This window comes from Perognathus longimembris, chromosome 2, assembly GCF_023159225.1.
Source record: "Perognathus longimembris pacificus isolate PPM17 chromosome 2, ASM2315922v1, whole genome shotgun sequence".
NCBI lineage: Eukaryota > Metazoa > Chordata > Mammalia > Rodentia > Heteromyidae > Perognathus > Perognathus longimembris.
In genome coordinates this window covers 19,061,443-19,081,117 of record NC_063162.1, presented here as the reverse complement: position 1 = coordinate 19,081,117, position 19,675 = coordinate 19,061,443, and the positions used below count along the sequence as shown (strand labels likewise).

General features: G+C 38.6%; 1 protein-coding gene across 1 annotated transcript in view; it reads left to right on the top strand.

Annotated features, from left to right (window-relative positions):
• Positions 1 to 19,675, top strand: part of Sorcs3 (sortilin related VPS10 domain containing receptor 3) — a 557,764-nt gene that overhangs the window by 338,926 nt on the left and 199,163 nt on the right. Inside the window, exon 5 of the mRNA XM_048338300.1 lies at positions 19,533 to 19,606. Coding sequence (XP_048194257.1) covers positions 19,533 to 19,606 — 74 coding nt within the window. The remainder of the gene's footprint in view (positions 1 to 19,532; positions 19,607 to 19,675) is intronic.

The following is a 19,675-nucleotide window of genomic DNA, read 5'->3' as shown; positions in this document are numbered from 1 at the left end:
CAGGGCTTTTCCCTACCCCTTTGTTTGCTGTTAATGTGTTAAAAAGGAATGTGAGATTTATATTACTTGCCGGGGAGCTTTCAAAACCAGGATCTCTGCACATTTTCCCCCATCCAAACAGCCACTGAATTGGAATTTCTATACCAGGAACCATCTAAAAAGAGGCAGCCAAGCTGTGTGTGTGTGTGTGTGTGTGTGTGTGTGTGTGTGTGTGTGTGTGTGTGTGCGATACTTGCCAGTTTAAGAATGTCTGCATGAGGAACTTTCAGACAAAATGTTTAATGAAACAGGGCCTATGTACTGTAAGAAACATTCTTAGCATTTGTAGAGTCGGGAACCTCTGCTTTGTGAGCACAATAACTTTACAGCTTTCTGTTTTCTTTGTTTATTTCCCTCTTGGATTTCTAGAGTAAATTCTTTCTGAAAGTGCTAGCCTCTCACCGGTGCACTGAGGGGACCCAGGGAGAGGAGTGTGTCTCATTTTTCAGTTTCATCTCTGTCAGTATTGGGAGCAGAGAGGAAGGAGGGTAGACACTCAGAAGAAAAAGTGCCCTGTCTTCAACAGAGATATTCCTCAAGAGAACTAATTTTTTTCTTTCCTTCTCCAAACCTTGGATGAGTTTAGGTCTTATTTGTAGAGGCCATTCTTTGGCATGAGGGCTTTTAGCTTTGCTGATATCTCTCCCTGAAAGTGGATCTTGAGTTATACTTCTAAAACAACAGATACATCCAGAAGCAAGGTCCCCAGGTAGAATGAACCCAAGAGTGATGGCCCTGGAAGCTCCAGGCAATCCTTTGAGCATGAAGACATTTGTGTGGCACTTCATGTTGTAGAGGTGCTTAGCCTGCCCTGTTAAGTTTTTCCTGACATTATTTTCCCCAGAAGATCTAAAGAGCAGTTTAAGTATTACTCCAACTCCTTGAGTGGCAAACATTTGGCTATGTGTTTCTGAGACCAGCCCAATTCTATCATCCTTCCTTGGGACCTCCTCTAGGAATTAGCAATTTCTGTGATTCATTGGAATTTCTGAGTTTCTGCAATTGACCAGAGTTTGAGGGTTTCTGTCATAGACTGAAATTTTAGGGTTTCACCCTAGTGTTCTCCTGAGGAAGAATGTTGCTTGACCCTCAGTTGCTCCCCAAACTTCTAACAACATTTCCCCCCCTTCAACTAGGTGCCAGTTTCCTTGTCTGTCTCCCCCACAGGATTCCAAACTCCTCTAGGGCAGCTGAGTTGTGGTTTTACTTTATTTTCTTTGTAATTGGTATAGCACACAAAATGGGTGATTTGTACATGCTGGTTGCATACCTGATATTTTTCAAAAAATAATTTTCTCTCCGTTGCACACAATCTCACGCAAACATCTGAACAAGAATAAGGCAATGTTTGCAGCTTTTGCATCTGTACAAATTCCATCCTTCCCAGATTTGAATGCCGATAACAGCCCTTTAATCACACTGAGAATCTTAAGAGTTATTGTTGAGTGGTTATTTTCTCTCAAACTCAACTCAATACAATAGCAGCTCTCATTGTGTCCACATTCAGAATCTGTGTTAAATCTGATCAGCTTCCTCATTTTCCTTTGCTATTCATTTGATAGAAGACAAGTCTCAGAGCTGCCCAGAGCTCCTCTCTTCCCCTGAGACTTCACTGCCACTCTGTTATCCTGTCTTATCAGCCTTGCTCCCAGAGTGTTTTAGCAGAGCCCTCCCTACCTCTGTCACCGGTGGACTAGTATAAGACACAATCCTTTCTTGGATAGATTCAGTCTCTGCATCTCCAGCTTTGCTTCCATCCCCAGGATGGGGTTTCCCATTTCTGTTGTCACATAGAAGCTGATGATCTTCACATCTTCCAGCCAATCATAGCATCCTTGCATTGTTCTCAAATAGGCTTACCTCAGTCAAGATGCTTGGAAGGAATCATGTCAGGTTAGACATACCTCTTGTGCGATCTCCTCCCTGGCTTTCCTTCAATCTCTTTGCCTCACATTTCTCAAGCTATTCTGGTCTGCAGTATTCTATTAAAACACCACAGAAAAGTTCACTTTACTTCCATCCCACGTTTCTCTTCCAGATGACTCCCTTTCTTAGATGTTCCCTCTCTTGCACTTAAAAGAATATTAGTTCATAATTCAATGTATAAAGAGTCTTATTGTGCTGTTTTAGCACCTGTCCATGATATACTTGGATGAAATTTGCCACCTCTGTTATTCTTCCTTACCCCCTACCCCATTTAGAGAATACTTTTGATGGGTTTCATTATCTCATCATCCCATCCCCAACTCCATCAAGCCTTCCCCTGTGGCTTCCTCTTCCCAATGCTTGTCCTCTCCAAACAGTCTTGCTTGTCCTTTCATTTCACTTCCCTTTCTGTTCTGATATAAGCTTTCCAGAGAGCACTTGCCTGGCTATCTCAATAAAAGAGAGTGTCACTGAAGCTCTGTCCCCTTTTCCTACTTCAGTATTCTCAGCAGTGCTCTCTGTGTGACATTATACAGCTGGTCCTCATTATTCACGCATTCTGTAGTTGCCAATTTGCTGACTTGCTAAAATATATTCGTAATCCCAAATACAGTACTGGAGGTGTTTTCCTGATTATTCACAGACATGTGGAGAGTGACAAAAGGTATGAGTCACCTGATAGGGGTTTCCAGCTGAGATTCAACCAAGTGGCAGTCTGCTTTCTTGTTTCCAGGGCTCCTACTAACTGTAATGAGTGGCCTTTGTGTGGTCTACTTTGTGATACTTTATTTTCCTCTACTGTGTGTTGATAGTTTCCATGGTTAATATGACCCCCCAGGCATCATGTGGAGGGGGCTAGCTAGTGTTCCTCAGCTGGGAAAACTGTGCTATGGAGAAAATGCATGTGTTGGATAAGCTTCCCTGCGGTATGAATTATAGTGCTGTTGGCCCCAAGTACAATGTTAATGAATCAACAATGCATATTCAATAAGGTGTCTTTATGCAGAAACATAACTAAAACAAGATTTGCATAGATTGATGCAAATGTCACCAGAGACTTGCAGAAATCTAACCCCGTGTTTTGCAGAGAAGCAGTTTTATTGGTCATTAAATCAGTGTTTACAGTGACTTTATCAAACATAACTACCATGGATAACAAAAATCATCTGTGTATAGTATATTAAGTCATATCTATATTAATATATGTTGGCTTATTGCCCATTTTCCCACTACCATGTGATCTACACAAAGCCCAGAACACTCTGTGTTGCACCAGAATCTTTACTATATTCGCATGCCTGACTCAGGAAAGATGATTAGTAAACTGCTGACTGATTAAGCGAATAAACAATTGAAAGAAATATAGATAAGAAAGTTTCATGGAGGGCTGGGAATATGGCCTAGTGGCAAGAGTGCTTGCCTCCTATACATGAAGCCCTGGGTTCAATTCCCCAGTATCACATATACAGAAAACTGCCAGAAGTGGCGCTGTGGCTCAAGAGGCAGAGTGCTAACCTTGACCAAAAAGAAGCCAGGGACAGTGTTCAGGCCTTGAGTCCAAGCCCCTGGACTGACAAAAAGAAAAAAAAAAAAAAAAAGAATGTTTCATGGAAAAACTACAAACTAACAACTCCAGCTTGCAGAGATTTTCATTTAATTAGGCATTTGCCAATCCTTTATCTGGCTATAACAAATGTTCACATATTCCAGGAATTTTTCTTGTGAAGGAGGAATTACCAGCAGTCCAGTCACCTTTTTATAGGTTCCAACAAGCCCATACAATGGTCTGGCTTAGATGTTTCATACATTGTCCCTATGGATCTTGATGGGTATAGTGTTTGGTACCCAGGCCATGAAATCTGACAGCCTGGGTTGATTCTACCCTTTGTGTTAGGAGGTATACAAATGTTAGACATGTTTTTTTTTTTTTTTTTTTTTTTTGCCAGTCCTGGGCCTTGGACTCAGGGCCTGAGCACTGTCCCTGGCTTCCTTTTGCTCAAGGCTAGCACTCTGCCACTTGAGCCACAGCGCCGCTTCTGGCCGTTTTCTGTATATGTGGTGCTGGGGAATCGAACCTAGGGCCTCATGTATCCGAGGCAGGCACTCTTGCCACTAGGCTATATCCCCAGCCCTAGACATGTTTTGTTTTAGGTCAAGTAACTTGGTTTTCTCCCCAGATTTCTTTCTTTCTTTTCTTTTCTTTTCTTTTTTTTTTTTTTTTTGCCAGTCCTGAGGCTTGAACTCAGGGCCTGAGCATTATCCCTGGCTTAATTTTGCTAAAGGCTAGCACTCTACCTCTTGAGCCACAGCACCACTTCCAGTCTTTTCTGTTTATGTGGTACTGAGGAATTGAACCTAGGGCTTCATGCATGCTAGGCAAGCACTTTAACATTGAGCCACATTCCCAGCCCCCAAGCTTTATTTATTATTATGTTTAATGAAGATACATAGAATTCCTTTACAGGATGGTTTGGAGAGATACATGAGATAATATGAACCACTTAACCCAGTACCTGTCACATAGTAAGTACTTCCTAGGCATTAATAAGAATTAATTTGTGCTTTGGGGGCCCAGTGTTGGAGAAATAGGTCAAAGGAATGTGAAATGAAGAAATGAGGTACTCACAGTAAAATCTGTCCTCAGGAATCCTTAACCAGCACTCAAAATCAGCATCGAAGAGAAGTGACTAGAACACTTTTTCTGCAAAGGGTTGGGGAGCAAATTTTTTTTTTTTTTTTTTTTTTTTTTGCCAGTCCTGGGCCTTGGACTCAGGGCATGAGCACCATTCCTGGCTTCTTCCCGCTCAAGGCTAGCACTATGACACCTGAGCCACAGCGCCCCTTCTGGCCGTTTTCCATATATGTGGTGCTGAGAGCTTCATGTGTAGGAGGCAAGCACTCTTGCCACTAGGCCACATTCCCAGCCTGGGAGCAAATGTTTTATTGAATGGCTATGTGAACTCTGTTGCAATAACTCAACTCGGAAGGAATGAGTGTGACCATGTTATGATTACCCTTTCTTTCCAAAAAATAATTTGTAACTACTCCATCAGAGAAATGTCTTGCAATCACATTAAGATCACCTGGGTAAACTTTAAAAAACAAAAAAACAAAAAAACCACACCTATGTCAAAGTAGTCTATTTCCCAAACTTCTGACTTTATTTGTCTCTGGTGGTCCCTACTTTTCCCACCCCAATCAACACTGTCTAAAAGTCTAGAAAAATGCTAATACAGAACCACATGGCATCAGTTGGATTATTAAAAACAGGGAACAGAAGAACCTCAAAGCAGATACTGTCTTTATACCCCACCGTGGCTCCTTCCTCACCTCATCATAGCTCCAGGGATCATTTATTCAAAGGCTTTGGGCAGGAATTGCCAGGCTATGGCAAGTCCCCTTTGCTTAATGCACAGAGCATATTGCTTCTGCATCTACAGTGAAGCCTAATTATCTGTGTAATAAATGAATCGTACTTGCAGGGCATAGAGTCCAGCTGTTAGCGTGTGTTTCTGCCAAGGCTGTGTTTATGCTGTCTCACTGTGTTCCAGCAGCAGCAGGTAGATAGATACAACTTGGAATAGAAACAGTCTGTCCATTCTCTTTGCTTAAGGCCCAGGATCCTCTGGTGGAGGTAAGAGTGAATTTTCCAGAGTCAGGCAGTCTCTGGCGTTAGGGTCAAGGCTAGGGCTTCACAGTCCCAGAAGAAGCTTATGCTAGCCTCATCTCTAAGGAACTCCAAATATCTAGCAAGCCACTATCCATCTAGGATGTGCATATAATTTGGCTGCAAATAAGAGAATGAGCTTGGTTATAAATGTAAGCATTCTCAATAATTTGCTGGAAGTTTCTCTTTGTGTGGAGCCTCTGGCATATACATTAGGTCTGGGAGCTGGTTAACTTCCAGACCTCTGAGATGTATGATTGGCACCTTGAATCACACTACCTGAAGATGAGATGAGGATGCATGTTTCTTTCTTTCTTTGCATTTTTATTGTTATTATTAAGTAGTTGTACAAGAGGATTACAATTCTGTAAATCAGGTTATGAGTCTAGTGCTTCTTGGTCAGTGTCACCTCTTCCTTCATACTCCCCCATTTCCCCTTTATTTCACTACCATTCATGTCACTTAGAACATTTTTTATTTACATTGAATAAAATGATTGCATTTGCTCACCCTTTCTCCCTCCACTCATCTGACACCTCTTTTGATCACTCTCAAAAACATATTTCCACCTCCTGGTAGGTCATTTTGATAAGCAATGCTTCAGTTGCTCAGAGGAGTTTTATCTTTCCATTCTTTCCCTAAGAATAGCATCCTTTAGTCAGTTTTTGTGCAAATACTTTGATCTCTGTATATGTTATCATGCCTAGTTATGTTTTAGGCCTGGCTTTCACATATGAGAGAAACCATGGGCCATTTGTCTCTCAGAGCCTGGTTTACTTCATTAAACATGATTTGTTCTGGATCCATTCATTTCTTTGCAAATGATATAATATTATTCTTTATACTGAGGAGAGAAATTCCATTGTTTTGATAAAATTTCATTTTCTTGATCCACTCATCCCTTGTAGAGGATTTGAACTGCTTTGGTAACTTGGCTATTCTGTGATTACTGCAGCAATGAACATGGATGTCAAAGTGTCTTTACAATATCTTGACTTGTAATGTTCTGGATACATTCCCAAGAGTGGTATTTCTGGACCATAGGGAAGTTCTATGTTTAGATTTTTGAGCAATCTCCAGTACTCCTTCCAGAGTGATTGCACTAGTTTATATTCCCACCAACAATATAATAAGGCTCTTTTTCTCCACATCCCTGCAAGCATTTTATTATTTGAATTCTTAAATAGGATGAGATGAAATCTCAGAGTTGTTTTGATTTGCATTTCCTTTATGGCCAGGTATGTTGAACATTTCCTCATGTGTTTATTGGCCATTTGTTCTTCTTTTCCTAAGAAGTCTCTATTTAGCTTCTTTGCCCATTTATTGATTTTGTTATTCCTTTTGGGGGGGATTATTTTCTTGAAATAGTTGTAGGATGTATAGTTAGATGGTAAAGATCTTCTTCTAGTCTATTGGGGTTTGAATTCATGGCTTTGCCCTTGCTTCGTTGGTGCTCTGCCACTTATGCCATACCTCACTTTTTGCTGGTTATGTTAGTGATGGAATCTAATGAATTTTTTGTCTCCACTGGCTTCCACTCATGATCTCCCAGATGATGATTTCCAGAGTACTTAGGATTGCAAATGTAAGTCACTGGAGCCTAGCTTAAAATACATATCGAACAAGTTATCTGTATAAATCTAAAATTTGAGAGCTACTATCTAGAGAAATGTATTCATCACAATTGTATAAGAAATGCATGATTTTAAAATCTTCTTCAGAATAGAAGAGTTGGGTGTCTGCTAGGGCTAGAAACTGATTCTAGATCTGCGTACCAGCTAGCTAAGCTGCGTAACCAACTCTCCTCAAATGTAGAGATATGGAAACTGTGAACATCCATCATTGCTTTACAAGTGTGTAGTTGTGTGTGCGTGTGTGTGTGTGTGTGTGCGTGTGTATTCAGCTGAATTCATTGCTGGGTTCTCTTCCCTGTGGTCTGTTCCTCCAGCAGGTGAGCAATGATATTATAATCTGGGTGTTACAATATTCCAACAATTGGACATTGTCCAAGGATCCCTTAAGGATGACACACAGCTGGAACACTGTCACTCACAACCTAAATTTAAGAGTGGGGAAATAGATTTTTAGCTTCCCCAGAGAGATCTGAAATGTCCCTTGGCATAAGTCTAAGATACTAGGAGGCTGAATATATCCTAAGATGCCACACAGTTTGTGCCCTTTCCACAGCATTTGAGTCCTTTTAGAAGTATCTTCAACTCAGTGAGCATCAACAATGAGTGAATATTCCCTTGGATTCGATTCCTAGGATTACTGCTTTTGGATGAAGAATCAAAACCCAAGGAACTCATCAAGTTTAAACTTCATCTGGCACTTTAATTTGCTGATATCACATTAATCAAAATGTTCATCCATCTAATGCTCAGATGCATCATATAACTCCCCAGAGACGCTGCTGTAATGTGTAGTTGCAACTCCTAGCTACAGACTTCTTATCATTAGGATATTATTCCTTACAGAAAGCCAACATTGGCTCTATCTGGAATGTAAGTATGTCTAGATTTCAGCTTTCAGCACTGCTCTGTCCTTGGATGCTGTGTGGAGTGAAATCTGACTAGCTTTCTACAGAGTAAACTTTACTCACATTCCCCAACACATATGTATCTCTTTACTCATTAGTATGTTTTCTGTCCCAAATTTCTACAATTTTCCTCCCAAGATATTCTTTTGAGTCCTCTTACCATTCAGTTATTTTCCTTAAAACCAGTCATTTCTAAATGGTGGCATGGTGTTTGGAATGAGACTGATTTTTATGATTAGATATCCTGGAATTTGCTATGGGATCTTTCTATTGAGTTCATTTTTTTGGTGTAGTACTAGTGTTTGAACTCAGGGCCTCATGCTTTTTAGGCAGATGCTATATCACTTGATCTACATCCCCATCTCTTTCATGCTTTATTTATTTTTTTAAATAGAATCTTGAGCTTTGTCTGGGCCTGACTTCTAACTGCAATTCTTCTACCGGTGACCTCACATGTAGTTTGCATCACAAGCATGTGCCATACCTTGTGTGCTGAGATGTTGACTTGCTAACTTTTCCCCAGACTGTCCTTGATCTGAGTCTGACCTGATCTCTACCTTTCTCATGGCTAGGGTGGTAAATGTGTACCACCTTGCCCTGCTGCTGAGCAAGCTCATAACACTCTGGGGTTTTGATGTCCTCCTTTAGGAAGTATGGAGAGACATCAGCATCAAACAGTTAATTTCATCTCATTTAAACTGGACCACAGATAAACAGATAATCTTGTCATGGGCACCCCTCCATACATGTTAGATTCTTGACTAACTCTTTGACAAGAATGACTTTGAAGTACACTCTATTTTTTCCTCTATTATCTTCAGTTTATTTGAATTCTTAGATATATATCCCACTGTTACAACTAAATTCTGAGAAAATTTAATTGCTTACATTTCCATCTTAAAATAGCTTTCAAATGGTGTTTCATGTGGCAGGAAGAGCTACATTCCAAGTTGAAAGTAGATATCACTACTTAGGTATATTACCGAAAGATAAGTGATTCAAGTTCTTCTCACCTCTTTTAGATTCAGGTCTTTGAAATGGACAAACAAATGTAAACTTAGAAAAGAGTTAAGGACCAGTTTGATGTAGGGGAAATCCAGGAAAATAGGAAGTAAGATGGGAGTGAACAATAGGACATGATGTGAAACCGTGGTCATGACAGAAAGAGAAAGCACAAGTGGAAGGGTTGGGAGAAAAATGACTAAAGTCAGCTGACCAAGCTTTTCTGTGCAAAGGGGTATGGCTTAATATGAGACACTTCTGAATTATATAAAAATGAATAGACTCTGATTGCAAAGATGGTCAAGGGAATAGGACTCCGGAGACAAAAGAATGGATTTGAGCAAATTTCATGTAAATTTTTTGTAAGAGTGCCTCACATTACTAGTAGTTCAGGAAATACTCTTTGGTATAAAGAGATAATAAAATGAGTTGTGAAATGATTTGTAAATAAAGGTGCTTAGATGAATTCAAGATACAATGCAATTCATCCACAGCAGACTCAAATGAGCCATTACTACATGGAAGTTAGATTAACTTGTTTTTCTTTTACAACCAAACAACTCATACAACAAATGGAAGTTAAAAATTTACTGAAAAGCTTACTTAAAAAGAGCACTGAGTTGGAGTTGAACCCCTAGATTTCTTTTTTTTTTTTTTTTTTTTGCCAGTCCTGGGCCTTGGACTCAGGGCCTGAGCACTGTCCCTGGCTTCTTTTTGCTCAAGGCTAGCACGTGGACTTGAGCCACTTCTGGGGAATTGAACCGAGAGCTTCATGTATAGGAGGCAAGCACTCTTGCCACTAGGCCACATCCCCAGCCCCTACCCCTAGAGTTCTGTTACAGCCTCCTAACTAACTTAGCTCTGATGCGAGGCAGGTTCACTTAGGTTCTTTGAATCTTGGATTCTGTTTGTGAAAAGACCTGTCTTTGCTATTTCCGTGGTTGGAGATATGAATGTTAGTTTCTTCAGGGAAATCAAGGTCTTTGTTGAAATTCTTCTCGCCCAGGAGCTTTTAATGTATTTAAAAAGATACTGAACATTTGCATGCATAATCAAACGAATCAATGTTTAGGTGAAATAAATTTTAAAAAAACTGGAGAGCTATGACGGAAATCTTAAAAGGTGGTTGGGCACCAGGTGTTAAACATGAGGAAATAGAGGAAGAATAGGATGCTCTTTCTTTTTCACAAATTTAATTTAATGCTGAGTTTTGTGAATTGTCTTTTAAAAATTATTCTTAAAATTTGGGCCTTATGGTCTCACTTGTCTTTTATTTAATTTTGTTTTTAGTTTTTGCTAATACTGGGACTTGAACATGGTCATGTTGGAGAGAGCCTTAGGCTCTTGCTCAGCTTTTGTGCTCATGGCTGGTCCTCTACCATTTGAACCAAACCAGTAAGCCTATCTTTTTGCTGTTTAATTAGATGTGGACTGCCTTAGATGTTTCTGCTCAGCTGGACTGAAAACACAATATTTCATATCTCAGCCTCCTGAGCAGCTAGGATTACAGGAGTGAACCGTTGGTGCTTGGCAATCTCACTGCTTCCAAATTTGATGAATATTATGAAATAAGAAAATCTACAACCACAAGAGCAACTGACATTGGGCTTGGTAATATCTGGGGTGAGAGGTGACCCCAAAAGGCTTCCTCTAGGAAGTGTTATTTCTCCTGATATCTGACATGTTGGTATGATCTTGTTAAGGACACGGAGTGACATGTTGACAAGTATGGAAAGTTCCAGACAGACAGGGATGGAACATGCAGAGTTCCTGAACTTGGACCACCCATGGCATGTTTGAAAAGTCAACAGGGGCCACCATGGCTGGACAATAATGAGTGAGGGGAGAATGTTGAGGGAAAGGCAGGTGGGAAATGAGCTCAATGTCACCATATGACAAGTACAGACATCAGTGTCCATATGAATCAGTTTCTGCGTGCTGGGTTTTGGTGGAAGCCACTCTGGACACAGTGTGGCCATTGGGACTATGAAGCAATATTCCTCTGTGACTTGTGTTCTCAACTCTACTAGGAAGTAGATTACCCACTGACTTAGGAAATAGAAGGCTTTGGTCATCTAGAGATGTCTGTGGTCTATGAAATTACAGGCCTGGTTAGAAGGGTAAGTCTGAAGATTATTTAAATTCATGACTAAAGGAATATTTGGTATGTTAGCTGTTAGAGTCTACTGGCTGTGATTGTATTCCTGCAAATATGATATCATCCAAGATTATATGTTTTCTTCTCCTTGCTAAATGAAAACCTTTCTTCTTGTCAAGACCATATTTCCAATTGCCATAGGTACCCAGAAACACTTGTGTAGACATCTTGCACAAAACACACCTGAGAGAATTACATGTTACCTGTTATCACCAGCAATAGCATCTAGTCCCAAATACTTTCTTCATGTTCCTGAGACTAGTGATTGAAAATTCACCTCTGGGAGATAGAGATGAAAGGGAGTATGGTAGAATTATTTTTCTAAAAAGAAAAATATGAGAGAATTATTTTTCATTTGAAGATTGGTGAAGAGATTTATCATTTATTTTGAGCCAGATATATCTAAGCGAAGACTGCTGAATATGAATGGATATTTAAGATGAAAATGGGATGCATCAGAATATTTTCCCTTTGGTGGTTTAACTGTCTGAGGTTCATCTCCAGATTTCTGGTGGAATACACAAGGTCCCTTTGGCTGTTGGACATACTTTGATAGGAAATTGTGAAGCAAGGGGACTGAAACTGGTGTTCTCCATAATATTTTAGGGTATTTGCCTTCCTCACCAACTTCTTAATAATGAATATTATGAATTTGCTTTGAGAAGCAGGATTTTTTGTTTGTTTGGTATAGTAATTTTGCTTCTTTCAGGCCTCCAGGGGAATGTTTTGAAATTCAGTAAACAAATATGCAGCGACCTGCATTTTTTCTGCATTTACAGTCATCACTCTCACAGCCAATGTTTTTATTTATCATACTATATACATAGTCTTGTGAAGCTGTTCCCTAGTTTTTGGTGAAGAAGTCTCTGGGCTTTGTGTCTTATCATTGTGTTGAAATACCCACTGCCAACACATCTCCACAGCTGCCCTGGGCTCTCCTTAGACTGGACAGGAAGGTGAAACCTAATTTGAATTTTTGTCTCAATGAAAGGAAAACCAGAGAGTCCTACTTTAAAACAAATGTGAGAAATCTTCCTCTTGAATAAGCGGAGGAACTTTCTACCATTGTTAAATGCCAGTGAAATGAACATGTGTGGGAAGAATTCAATTAATAGTATACTCTCCTCTTGTGTTTTGCTACTATGGGCATAAGGCCCATATTTTAGTTTATTTTAGTTTATTTTTGTTGTAAAGGAAATTTACAGAAGGGTTACAGTTACATAGATTAGGTACTGAGTACGTTTCTTTTCCATTTGAGTTCTTGATCTTTAGTAGAATGTATTATCCTTCAGGGTAGGACATTTTGTCTGTTTGGTCTACTGATATATCCTAAAGAGACAGCAATACCTGGTTCTTGAAAGAAATAGGGCTAATACTGGCTAAATGAAAGTGAATGATGAATGACATAAGCCCCTCTGAGAGAGAGAAAAACCTATGTGTCTAAACAGGAAAGGAGGGGAAAATGTTGCTAGGTGAGTAGTATATACTCCTTTCAAACATATGTCTTCATGGTATAGATGTCTTGTATCTCCCAGGACAGGTTGAGACAGAAACTTTAGTCTGGGTCTTCAGAATTTAGAAGAATGTTTGTGGATTTTTTCACACTGTGAGTCAAGAAAATAATTCTTTAGAGAATATCTGAGGAAGTACCTAGAGGGCTGTCTTCTATGATGTGATCCTGGGTTTGCTTTGATCTATTGTAAACACTGCCACAATCCGTAGGGCTCTTCCTGTAGGCCTATAGCACCCAGGAAAGCCCTCCTTCCACAGAACCTGTGTTTCCAAAGAAAGATACTGAGAAGATATAATTCTGAACACAGACTAGTACTCACTCTGTCTTTCCTGTACATGTATATGTATGTGTGTGTGCATGTGTGTAAATAGCACATGCTAGAGAACTGTCTACCACTAAGCTACATCCACATCCATCTCATTCCATTTGAAAGACAATAACCATCATGAGCATATTTCAGTGATACTGAAATATACTGCAGTGATATACTACTGCATAGACTTTGTGGGAAAGAAACTAGGACAGTCAAAGATCCAGCTTGAAGTTCCTTATTAGGGAGAAGTTTTATAAATGCATGGGTTCCAACCCATCCTTTCCTAGAAGTTAGGCCTAAGTAGAAAATCTTGCCTGATCACCAAAATCTTTCCTAAAATATATTTTTAATTTTCTCTTCTGGTAATATCAACTTATGATTATGAATTCACATTTCTTAGAAAATACCTTTGAAGGTGGGGCATGGTGATAATGTATGAGATAGAGAAAAATATAACCACTGATGCAGCCTGTCCTAAAGACCTTTGTTGTTACAGCTAAATGCCTGGGTGGAGAGACAAGGAAGTAATGGAGGAATCTGTCACATTTAATTCCCTCTAGGCTGCCTTCTCCCAGTGGTGGGTAGGAAATGTCTCTACAAGCTTCCTAGGGCTGCTGTAACAAAGTACCACAAGCTGGCTAACTGAAAATAACAGAAATTCATTTTCTCTGGGGACTGGAATTCTAAAATGAAGATGCCGGTTTTAGAGTCTTCTAAAACCTCTGGAGGATTCCTTCTTTACCTCTTTCCAGAATCTAGTAGTTTGCTAGCAACCTTTAGCAGTCCCTTAATTTATAGATTTTTTTTTTCTCTTCAGTCCTTTGTCCCCACATGACATCCTTCCTCTGTGATGTTACCCTGTCTTTCTGTCCTCTTCTGAGGATGTCAGTCTTATCGATTGGGACCTTCCATCATAATATCATTTTAGCCTTATTATATTAGCAAAAAAAAATCCTGTTTCTAAATAAAGCCACATTCTGAGACACTGGGAATTAGGACTTTGCCTGACTTCCTGTATAGACAAAAATTAAACTCAGTAATGTACTGGATGATCTGTTTTTGGTTTTTTTTTTTTAGCTTAAACTTTACAAATACAATATGTTGGGTTTTTTTCCTATGGAATTTTCCATTGATTAAATTGCCTCTTTAGTTCATCAGCTCTCAGATACCTTTTTCCCTGTCAGCCTGATGTAATTAGGGGACTGATAACTGAATCAATGAGGAAAAGAGCATATGCTCTTTCATGTACTCCAGCTGCTCTGATGATTCATTGAGGGATTTTTCAGTATGTGTTGCTGTTAAGTTTGTGTTCATTAGGAGACATGAATTCATGACATAGAGGGGAAGGAGGGAAAGGAAGGAATGTGGTTCATTCTTTGGCAATGTCCAGGGACGATGTTTTGTAGGGAGGAGGCATTATTAGGAAAGATATGGAGCAGAACATGGCCTGGCATGTGTACTTTTGTAAAAGGAAAGATTGTTTTTAAGAATGTTTATTGCTTTTAAAACACATTTTTATGATGCATGAAACACATTGGGTTAAAGCCAGATAGGGCTTTATAAACACAATGTGAGGCAATGGGCAAATAGGAATTAGCTACTATTATTTCTGTGCACTACTGTTCTCTGGAAAATCTCATACAGCTTTATCTAATTCCAGTTACTTTGCGAATAAATGAGAATTTTAATTCTTAGACTTTAAAAATTATTTTGAGAGATAATTATTTTGAGAGATAAATATAGTAATGTACACCTTATAATCAGAAACATACCTGTATGATAGAAAAAAATGCTGGCTTATATTATTATTAAAATATAGTACATATTGTAAAGATATCTAAACATTATGGAAAGTTTGATATATATGTGTGTATACACACACATACACACACACACATATATATATATATACATCAATCTATCTATCAATAATTCTACAATTGAGAGATGACCACTGCATAATACTTTGGCAAATTTCTATCTAATTCATTTTAAGTTTTTACAAAGCTTAGATAAAATAGATGTTAATATATACATCTTTGTAATATATTTTGAATTAATGATATATCATGATTTTTCATAAATTCAAATAATCTTCTAAAACTCACTAATCAATTTTACTATGAGCTTTATTTCCATTTGAATGTTGATGTGTTAATATTTTAATTAAAAAAGTTACACGTGCTTACTGTAATTCTTTTTGGGGAGTAGGGCATGAACTCGGCTTTTAATTACTGCTCATATGCTACCACTTAAGATTAATCTCACAGATTTCTCTACCCAGACTGGGTCTGAACTACAAACCCCTGCACTCATGCACTTGGGTAGCTAGAATTATAGGCATAAACCACTGGTACCTAGCCATAATAACTGTGAAATCTGCATGGCAAAAAGCAGAAAGTGAAGAAATTGTATTACTGCCATGACATATATTGTGTGACAGTGCCATTGTATGCATTTGTGTCTTCTACTAACCTTGGCATTTTTAACTTAGTTTTTAGGTCAGTGCCTAGGGCATAATGGTGATTTAACAAACTTCCAGTGAATGAATGAACGAATGAATGAATGCATGAGTAAATGAAAAAGATGAAGAAATCTGCGAATGAAGAGACTGTAAAGATAAAGCTCATGGTAGAAGAATCTGACATTTTAGACTCAGCAACTTTCTGTAGATTGAGAGACAAGGTAGCTATACTCAGGCTCTTAATGAATTGTAGCCTGCTCTTTCTGTTCATCTGAATCTGCCTTTAGGCAGAGAATCCAATATAATTTTTTCTCTATCAGTCAAACTGAAGAGCTGAAAAAGCAAAACATGAGCCAAGGGAAGCAGAAATAGTCTTGGAGGAGGAAATCAGCACCACTCATTCTTCCTGTGTTAGGAAGAGCATGCCAGGAAAGGAGCCATGTTCTCCCAAGGGTGGGCCCCAAAGGTGCTTTCCTTCCTGTTGGATTATTCTTAGTAGAAGGACTAATCATGACTATGGAGGGCCAGACAAAACCCGACAGGGCCTGGGGTTTGCAACAGTTTTATCTGGGTTCTATGCTGCCTTTTATCTGTAGAAATGGGAGCACTTTGCTGTGATTGGAATCAGAGCTCACAGAGTATGGTTGGGCCTATGGACAGTTTCAAAGTCTCTTCAGTATTGAATTGAAAATCCTCTGCCTTCAGTGTGAGCACTTGTCCCTGAGATACCTGCTCAGGGAACAACACTGAACTATTTCCTGAAACCTCTTATAGAAATCTTAGCACTGGTGATAAAATATATGAACATGTTCTTCCCAGTGGAACAAATCTGGTTTTCATAAAACTTCTTCTTCTCTCCTACTCCCATGATAAATATGCATACAGATGTATAAAGAAGCATCACAAATAGATAGGTAAGTGGATGGATAGGGAAAATGATATCAAACAAGGGGGACAGACAGTCGATATCTACCTGCTTCTGTCCAGTGGCTCTCATCCTCTTCCCTCCTTCCATCTAAAAGCTCTTCCACACATCACACAGGTATTTTCCACATTGGCACCATTGTTCTTATTGTCTCTTCTACCTGTAAATTACCATCCATCTTTCCTCCTACCTACACCAGTTATCTCTAAAGGTAGCTCAAGGCATATTTTTCCAGAAACTCTGTTATATATCTACCCTTTCCATGTCCTTTCACTCTCTTGGTTTCTAGAGTTTCAGTCTTAGCTTCATGTTCCTCCTTGACATTCTATGGCTGTATGTATATTTTGAGGTTGGGGAAGTCTACCATGCTTGCTTCCTAAAGTATTAGATATAAGACACGGAAAGATATTGCCTCATCTCACTTATATAATCAAAATTTTAAAAAGTTGGCCTCATAGAGAGAAGTTGAGAGAAGATGTTTACGAATAGGGGTATAAAGAAACAGGAATGATTAGAGCACACAGAGTTTAGTTACATAAGCACAAAATCAGCTGTAGTGACAGATTGACAGAATTATGACCATAAAATGTGTAATACATTTTTTAATATTTCTAAAAGAGTTGACTTCAAACTTATTTGGAAAAGACAAAAATAAGTATGTTGGGTGATAGACTTACTGATGAGCATGATTTAGTAATTTTATAATATAAACATATATCAAAGCATTACTTTGTACTCCTTAAGTATATAACATATAATTATTATTTCTCAATTTAACATGAAACAAAACAATTATATGTGTTCTTGGGCACTATGAAATGCCATGATTTTAGAGACTTTCGGTAGTAAGTTAGCCTTTCAGTAGTGATTGGACAGAAATGGGACTAGTACTTTTTCATAAACTGTATCCTAGTTTTCATAAACACTGTGAGAACTGGTGCACAGTGATGTGTGACACTACAACCTGTGACTGGATAAGTTAAGAATGAGGCCCTTGTTTTCTAGCTAGCTGTTGTACTAAGTGATATCACCTATAAAGTGGAAATGCTTAAGTATATTCTTGACTATACTTTCTAAATGATTTTGAAGATTATTAAGAAATTCTGTCTCTCTGTCTCTATCCGTCTGTCTGTCTACCTAACTACCTACCTATCATCTCTGTCAACTGTCTGTACCTATCTACCTATCATCTTGCTCTATGTGTCTCTAAACACACACACACACACACACACACACAGATATATATGGCAAGTATTTCATCATAGAATGTATACACATATACATATATAATTTCCTATGTATAACTATATCTATATCTATCTGATATTTAGTAGACAAAAAGTTTATTTTCATGTTCCAGACATCAACAAATATTTACTGGATTAAATTGAATTGAGTCTCAAACTTTCTGAGCCCCATCAGCCTTGAGATAATCAGAAGTTTGTACACAAATATATCTCTCTGTGAGTTGTAACATTACACACTTTTAGCACCTTACAAAAGGTCAAATTATCTATGTGGTGTTTGTAAAGAGTGCAGCTTTGCAGGTGAGAGCAACTAGGATGTTATTACAGAAATATAGGTTACATAGCCCCATTTCTGTGTACTCAAGTGTCATCTGTTTCTGGACTCCTCAGATTACTCCCACTACCTATAAAAAATTATGGGAAAAATCATGGGACAATTATCCCAACAGGCTAAGCACAGAGATTGTGGAAGAAGAGTTGAGCCAGACACCAGAAAACTAAAATTCTAGTTCCTCCGAACAAAACTTATCCAAGATTGAGCTTAATGGAATAGGAAGCTGGCGTGCTCACTTGGTACGTGCCGGGCATGGTATAAATAGTGAAACACAGAGGTTAATAAATCATTATCCTTGTCCCTTTTTTGGCTTACAGCCTAGCATCATAAAAGTAACTCTTTCTTAGTCCTTAACAGGTTACAGATCCAACTCTAATGTGTAATTAGGCAGTGAGGCTCTATATCTATAAGGTAAATGAACATGGAATCAAACTCACTAACTAAACAAGGGATTCTTCTTGATATTCTTCCCAAGTCTTAGAGATCATCTGAAATTTTTCTCACTCTCTGAGCTGTTCTATGTTAGGAACTGCCTGTTTTAATGTTGTGATTATCATCATTATATGACAGATAGTTCATGGACATCTTACATAAATTTAAGGAATGCAAACACAATTAAATAACAGAAAAATCTAAACGATGCAACCATATAACTCCATAATGAATGCTGAGTAGCAACAAAAGATATGAAAGAACTAAGATGTGTGGGCTGAACTATATAAAAGGCTTTTTCACGGTAACCATAATTTGTGCTGGCCTTGCATGGACATATAAATTTTACTTAGATCTAAGAGTGGCCCATCCTTGCCATCTTGTTAAACACATATGAATTTAAATGAGCCTGGTATTTATGGTTATGGTAAAGTGTTCCATTTCATATTGTCTATAATGGAACAAAGTGAAAAGAGAAAAAGTCAAAGAGTACAATGTTTTGTGTATAATATTAGCTTAGCTATCAGCAGATGAGCATTTTTATATGTATATTCTACTATTCCTGGGAGCCCAGAATCTCCCTCTTCTGCATCTTTATGTTCTTCAGGGTGAGAGTTGTTCAAATACCTACCTAATTTTAAAGTAAATGATTACTTTTAGTGTAACTAGATACTTTATGGAGTTTAAAGAAAACAGAAGGCATTCTTTACTAAAGTACTTACTCCTAAAGGAGACAGTGGTGGCTGCTAGAAGTGGATTTATACTCAGCTCCAAAACCTCAGTTGATTGATCATCTACTTAGTCAAGAAGGCACCACATTAGTCACATCCTTGCATTTTGACCTAGGTTAATCGGATGCTTACTTGGGTGTGTCATCACTTTATTGTTGGAATGGTGCAGGGGGAAGACACCAGTGCTCATGTTCACACATGGCTCTTGAGACTTACGTACTTCTTCCTTCCATGTTTTGCAGCTCTATAGCTCCATGGACTTCGGAAGACGGTGGCAGCTCATGCATGAGCGCATCACACCCAATCGGTTTTACTGGTAAGTACCATCTGCACATGGATCAGATTCTCCACCGAGGTCTAAGTTACAAAGGTATACAAAAATATA